This window comes from Panthera tigris, chromosome C2 (assembly GCF_018350195.1).
Source record: "Panthera tigris isolate Pti1 chromosome C2, P.tigris_Pti1_mat1.1, whole genome shotgun sequence".
NCBI lineage: Eukaryota > Metazoa > Chordata > Mammalia > Carnivora > Felidae > Panthera > Panthera tigris.
The window spans coordinates 146,369,607-146,377,067 of NC_056668.1; the positions used below are offsets into that span (position 1 = coordinate 146,369,607).

A 7,461-nucleotide genomic window follows, 5' to 3' on the forward strand; every position below is an offset into this window, starting at 1 on the left:
CCTTTATAAAAAAGTAAAAAGACACGCATAAAAAGAAAAGCATTTTTAAATCGCCCTAACCTAGGCATTTATAAAATACTGATGAAGCGTCCAGAACTCCTACCATAATTCTTGGAAAATAAAACAAGCCAGGGAGAAAAAGCGCTTTAGACGTAGGACCCTACCTACAGTAACCCAGATGCTGCTTGGGGTAAGTCAAGAAGGATGAGTGAATCTGCGGCAAGCCAAGTCAAAGAAAAGAGTCTCCTAAAAGAAAAATGAACAGCGGACGAAATCACTGTGAAGAAATCATTTCAGGTTGTACTTAGAGGCAGAACAGGGAGGAGGTGTAACCAAGCAAGACATTTCCCTTGGCCCTGGGCAACACAGCCGACTGGTTATATAGGATTAGAAGTATCAGAGGTTTCGCATGGGGGTCTTTCTATTGGATGTGTGGAATGTGGAAGCAAACCGCCATCGGGTACGTACCTAAATTTGAATTAATGATATAAAAAGGGGTAAGTCCCAGAACACCTGGGTGGCGCCATCGGTTGAGTGTCCAGCTTCAGCTCAGGTCATGATCTCACAGTTCGTGGGTTCGAGCCCCACATCAGGCTCTGTGCTGACAACTCAGCCTGATTCAGATTCTGTCTCCCTCTCTCTCTGCCCTTCCCCTGCTCATGCCCTGTCTCTCTCTCTCTCGCTCTCTCAAAAACAAACATTAAAAAAATTTTTAAAGGGCTAAGTCCTTTGAGCACTGATTTTAACCAATATTTATTGCCCTCAATAAGTTTATTTTGCAATCATTTCCTGTATTCTAATGATTTCTAATGAAATCCTCCGAATAACCTCTGAAAATGCCTACCTCCTATTTCCCACCTCGGTGATCCAACACCTCCTACAGATCCCTTGGAGAAAAGAATTCATGCTTGCATTCCAAATTACCCAAGAATGTTTTTACACTGAGAACGCTGAAGCTCCTTGCAGAATATTCAGTCAGTTTGGGGTCTGGGTTTTAAGGATCAGTGACAACCACCAGTCCTCGCGAACGGCAAATCTGACTGCTACACCTCCACGCTGAAATCACCCACTCCAGCTTCTCAACAGGCCAATTAACAGCTGCCTACGTGGACAGCACGCACAGCAACTGAAGTATCCTTCCAGAATCAGTTCCAATGAGGGGTCTGTAGGCCTCTTCATTCTACCCACAAGCTTAATCCTGCTACTTCCCTCTTGGCTCTACATTTAAATGCAACAGGACAGGTATGAATTCCCTTACAGTGGGTAACTTGAAAATAACATGAAAAACAGCTTCCCCAAAGAAACAGATAACTGGGCTAAAGGGTAGCTATTCGAATTACTCCAATGCCTCCTTGCTTCCCTGTGGTTACTTACCTTAGAACTCGTTTCCATGTGGTATTTGGAACAGGCTCGAAGCTGAGTCACCCAAAACTGTTTCTCCTTTGCATCAGCAGCTAAAATGGAAAAAAAAAAACATTTGCAGAGATTGTTCCAAAACGTATCCAACCTATTTCTACACCCACCTAAGGGGTTGGAGGCCCAGGGAGTGAGGTAGGGAGAGAAAGGAAAACAAAGGCAGATCATAATATTCTCAAGCAGAATGTGCTTACACCAAAAAAAACCAAATTACACTAAATCTCAACAGAAAATTCCCTCTTAAACCACTTAAAAATGTACTCTGCAAGGGCTGTTATCAGAAAAATTTTGCTTTTTTTTTTTACCCTCTTAAAAAAAAGTCATTGGGAAAACATGATTTTTTGAATGTTTATTTTTGAAAGACAGTGCGGACGGAGGAGGGGCAGAGAGAGTGGGAGACAGAAGATCTGCAGAGGGCTCTGTGCTGACAGCAGAGAGCCCAACTCGGGGGCTCGAACTCACAAACTGTGACGAAGTCGGACGCCTAACCGGCTGAGCCACCCAGGCACCCCAAAACGTGATTCTTTTTAAGTGCCTCTAGGCTCGAAGTATAGTTTTCCAGGGCCTTTGGTTGTTACCAGTTTTGTACCGTGAACTTATTCGCATCTACGAAATAAGCATCCAATTGAATTATTTTAATATGTGTTCTCAATGATTCGTATTATGATTGGACAGAACAAGATACCAAATGCTGCTTTAGGTTCTCCCAAAGAGACATTAAAATACAAGTCAACTGTATAGTCATGATCTTTCATCTACACTCCCATCTCTCAAATCTACCAAATCATTTTCTTAGACTATCATGGGTACATAACAGGGTCTAATAAAATCTAAATCATCGATTTCGCTGCATAATTAACTGCAAAAATCGTTTAAAATGACATTAACTACATAAATGTTGACTACGCAGAAAACAGAATGATTCCCTGGAACCTCAGCTTGAACTTCTGGGTGAAGAAATCTAGGGAGGTAGACCAGATGTACTTGACTTCCAAAGGATTCTGCAGAAACTAGAGTCTTTTTCTTTAGGAAAAGCCACGCGTCTATGGACAGCAAGATTCATTCAACTCTACATGGACGTGAGATGTGCAATGAGAAAACCGATACCCAGACCCCTCTTGGGATGAGCCAAGGACCGGCCAGATATGTGCAGAAACTTATCCTGCCTTCTCCGTAGTTGCTAACTTTCAGCTAAATTTAGCCCTTGCGATAATGTCACGCATATAATAAAACTTTTATATTTGCTATTAAAACTACCCTTAAAAAAAAAAAACCCTGGGGTTTAATAATCCTGAGAATAATATCAACTCTTACAAGGCAAAATGAGATGGCTCAATTGTCAAATTAGTCAGGTATTTCTTTTGTGTGGGTTCGTGTCATTTTATAAACCACAGGCAGGGGGGAAATGCCATTAAGGTTTTCACCTGCTTTTGTTTCTGCTCTAACAATTTATTAAGCAATAAACAACAAAACGAAATCAAGGACCACGTAAATCTAGCCAGCTGGAACGCGCACGGCATGAATCTCCAAAGAGAACATGAATCTTATTACTGTGTTTCTGAAAACTGAAAAACTTTTTCAACTAAAGGCATTATTATTTCGTAGGCTTTTGGATTGTTTTATAGGTTCTGAAATAAGACTTGTATGTAGACAATAAAGAAACATTTGCTTATTCCATCTCTTGGCAGTAGATCTTGAAGGTAAGACCACGAAATTGGGCTCGGAGGCACGGAGTCAGCCCTCAGTGTGGCTCTGCAGAGGCTGACCTGTCATGATCAGTTCCCTGGGGTCAAGGAGGGATAAAAAGGGGCCTTTTCTGCCTACTGAGCCCTCACTTGGGCAAAGAAAAAAATGTATGACGGCAGAATTAGCAACCAATCCCCAACACGTAATATATACAAGTACTACCCTTCCTCAGACTCTAACAACATTCACTCAGGGTGTGTGTGCGCACATATGCACACACACACACACCCCAATATGTGCATTTGGATTTTTGTTCCGTTGTCCTGTCATTAGAAGAAAACTGACAATTTTTCTGGCAATGCAACTGTAATGGAATGCTGGTGGAATGATCTGGCAATCAAATTACACTGCTACAGTCAAGTCTGGCTTTGCTGAAAACCTGGAGGATGGATGTGCCTTGGGGGTGGCAGGACCTGTAGCTCTGGCTAAATGCGGGCTCCTTGGGGAATCTGCCTCCATGAAGACGCTAAGCAGACTTCAGTTCTCAAGAAGCAAAGAGAAAGGGGAAAAAAACAAAAAGGAAATTAACTCAACAGCAAGCAGATAGATGGCTTCCTCACCAGGCTTTAACACTGGAGTGAAGGGGCCCTTCACTGAGAGGTGTTCTAGAGAAATCCTGGGGGAAGGGCACGATGACCCCTGAAAGGCTTGTTTTGTCCTCCGAATACAGCCCCACAGGGGACCGTAGTAGAAGGTCAAAGAAGATATACATCGAACTAAGACGAAACATCTGAGATCTGAAAGCTGAGCTGGCCTTACTATCACTCACCTCTTGTCTGTCCTACTTCCTCAGTTACTTAAGACAAGCAATTCCTAGGGTCAGCTGTGTGTCCCACCCCAGGGGTAAATAAGAGAGGGGTGTCTGTCACCACAGAGCCCTGAAACAGCAAACTGTTAAAGGTGATTTTAAACAATCCAAAGAATTAAGATTCAACACACAGAAACAGGGGCGCCTGGGTGGCTCAGTCGGTTAAGCGGCGGACTGCGGCTCAGGTCATGATCTGGCGTGATCTCGCGTGAGTTCGAGCCCCGGGTCGGGCTCTGTGCTGACAGCTCAGAGCCTGGAGCCTGCTTCAGATTCTGTGTCTCCCTCTCTCTGCCCCTCCCCCGTTCAGGCTTTGTCTCTCTCTGTCTCAAAAATAAATAAACGTTAAAAAAAAAAATTTAAATTAAAAAAAAAAATAAACACACAAAAACAAAAGCCGGGAGCCATCACCATGGTAACTACGCGCATAGCCCAGGAGACCGGTCTGAAAAGCGAGGAGGAGAACGTACCTCTCAGTTTATACATCTCTCCGTTAGCGGAATACACCACCAGCATGTGGGGGGCTTCGTCGCTCAGGGACACTATGGCTCCAGACAGAGACAGGGCTCCCCGAGGCTTCTGGTGTTTGCTCTGCTCATTCACAAAATACTGCAGGATGCCGGCCTCAAAATCCAGCACGAAGTACCTGTGCGGAGAAACCACAGCGCGTCATTCTCTCTTCTGCAGCCCGCTCCTCACGGCCAAGGAGGAAACTCAGCCTCGAGTCAACGTCAAGGCTCCAGATTCGGGAGGGCGGAGACCCAAAGTCCCTCCTGGCGCCCCCCCAAAAGTCAGCGCGTGAGGAGGGCGAGCGCTCCCGAGTCTTAAGTCAGAAGGGGCGCTTATGACAGGCCGCCGGGGGCAAGGCGAGGGCCAGCTCCCTTCAGGACTTGGTGCCATGCCCACTGCCTCGCCTGGTGCCCGCCGGTGCCACAGGAAACCTCCAAACGACCCGGAAGACAAAAACCTAAAAAAAGCAAACAGGTGGAATGGGACGCAGACTCGGGTGACACCCCGTAGGACCTCACGGGAACAGCCAGAATTCTCTAAGCCTCGAAGAGAGGCTGTTTGACACCCAGGGAACAGCAAGCCGGGCCTCGAGCTTCCCGTCAGTGGTAGGGGTAACCCCGAGGAGCCGGAGATCCAGGCCCCTGTTGGGGACCTGGGGACGCTCACGCAGCCACCAGGCACACTCCGGCAGCCCTTCTAATGCATCGTTTTCACGCCAACTGGCAAGAGCTCCCTCGGCTCTGGGAGGCCACAACGCCAGGCCCGTAAGTTGCCTCAATCGTTCAAGCGGATCTTCGTAGCCAAACATCCGGCCTGCTTACACTCTCAACCTGTCACCTAGGAAGTAATCACAACTTCCCCTTCTCCACCAGGACGGAAAGGTCTTCACTGCAGATTCAAGCTCTTCCTGGGGCCTAGAGGCTCACGACAGCCCCCGCTGATTCTTCCACCTTCTAACTTTCTGCTCCACTCCTACCGGCTCTCCTTCCTCAGAGTCTCCTAGTTGTCTCCCACCACAGGACCTTGGCTCGTGCCGTTCCCCGTCTGGAACAGTTACCCAAAGTGTGGTCCACAGATTCCGGTGGCCCACACAGCACAGGCGAACTACATGCTAGTCATGACTCAACCACAACGCGACCGAGGGGTGGGAGAGCAGGTCCTTCGCCAGGGTCTGAAAAACACTTGCCCAGAATGCCACTCCCCCCCCCGCCACCCCGCCTGGGCTCCAGTTCCTTCACCCTCTTGCCATGTTAACTTCTCAGCCTTCAGGAACAACTCAAGGGCCACCCACTTGAGGAACCACCTCGTGATATTCCAACACTCCTCGCATAAGCTCCCAGAGCACCTTGAAACCGCCCTTCCCAGACTGGCCCCGGTGGGAGTCTACACTGGCCGGAGTCTCTAATTCCGCCTCTAGTGTCCCCCCCCAGACTACACTCCTTGGAAGCAGAACGGTGGTGTCCTCCCCATGCCCAGCACAGTGCCCGCTGCTTGGCTAGTAACATCGGCTTAATGAATTATTGAAGGGGCAAGAAAGCCCCATGGGATTCCAGTTTCCAAGCCAGGCACCAAAGCACCTGGGTCACTACTGTGACCTCACAGAGGCACTGCAAAAATATTTTATGTTTCTGAGGGCTACACGGCAATATTCAACACGGGCCAGACACCGTGCGTGTTACTGACGCCAGTCGATCTCCAGTTTCCAAGTTAGGTTGCGCTACATTCCTTGCAACGACATCGTGTCTGTGCAAAGTTGAGTTTTCGGCAGGTGCTGGGGTAAAACGCAAAGATGAATGTGGAATGTGGAAGAAAGAGGGCACCAGAGTGCCCAACACGACCCCAAGGTTTAGGAAGCCACGCAGGAACCCGCGGGGGCCCACACACCACCCTCAAGTAATTGTGGTGATTTAAGAAACAAACACATCTCTCCTTTTATCCTTATGATTTTTCTTCAAATACCCAGGTGTCAGAACATAAATATGTATGAAGTGGTGTGCAGCCAACTAGTTAATAAATGAAACATAAGGGTTTTTTTTTTTTAACCTATAAGCACCACGGACCAAGGAAGTTTACAACCCTCTGCTCTAATTCATTTTCGCAGTAACCTAACAATCATCCCCATTTTATAGATGTCCTGAGATCTCAAGAAACTCAAAATCCAAGAGCCAGGCTCGGCTGACCCCACCACCTTTGATGGTCATGCCAGCCCTCCCCCGGGCACTTCCTCCACATCACCTGTCCTGCCCTTCCTTAGGTACTTTATTCTCCCCACCTTCCTGCTCCAACAGAGCTGACCCAGTGAGCTGGAAGCTCCCTTCCCGGCAACGGAAGTGTCCCATCCCCTACCCCCCCACACAGAACAGGGTGCAGCCATCTCATTAGCCCCTGACACCCCAGATCTCCGTCCTCCAGAACTCCAATTCCTCTAAGAAATCTTCCACTCCCGGGGCACCCAGGTGGCTCAGTTGAGCATCCGACTTCAGCTCAGGTCATGATCTCACAGTCTGTAGGTTCAAGCTCCATGTCTGGCTTTGTGAAGACCGTGTGGACCCAACTTTGGATTCTGTCGCCCTCTCTCTCTGCCCCTCCCCACTCGAGCTCTCTCAAAATTAAACATTAAAAAAATGTTAAGACTACCCTACAACCTAGCAATTGCACCGCTAGATATTTATCCAAAGGATGCAAAAATGCCGATTCAAAGGGGCACATGCACCCAAATGTTGACAGCAGCATTGTGAACACCAGCCCAATTATAGAAAGAGCCCAAATGTCCATCGACTGGATGGACATTTGATGAACAAAGAAGATGTAGTGTGTGTGTGTGTGTGTGTGTGTGTGTGTGTGTGTGTGTATAAATGGACTATTACTCAGCAATCAAAAAGAATGAAATCTTGGAGTGCCTGGGTGGCTCAGTCAGTTACAGGTCTAACTTTGGCTCAGGTCATGATCTTGTGGTTCGTGGGTTTGAGCCCCACATTGGGCTT

General features: G+C 47.5%; 1 protein-coding gene across 1 annotated transcript in view; it reads right to left on the minus strand.

Annotated features, from left to right (window-relative positions):
- The window catches only part of OSBPL10 (oxysterol binding protein like 10), a 306,044-nt gene that overhangs the window by 192,814 nt on the left and 105,769 nt on the right, over positions 1-7,461 (minus strand). Inside the window, exons 2-3 of the mRNA XM_042998798.1 lie at positions 4,438-4,613; positions 1,375-1,454 (exon numbers count right to left, since the gene is read on the minus strand). Of these exons, the coding sequence (XP_042854732.1) occupies positions 1,375-1,454; positions 4,438-4,613 (256 nt within the window). The remainder of the gene's footprint in view (positions 1-1,374; positions 1,455-4,437; positions 4,614-7,461) is intronic.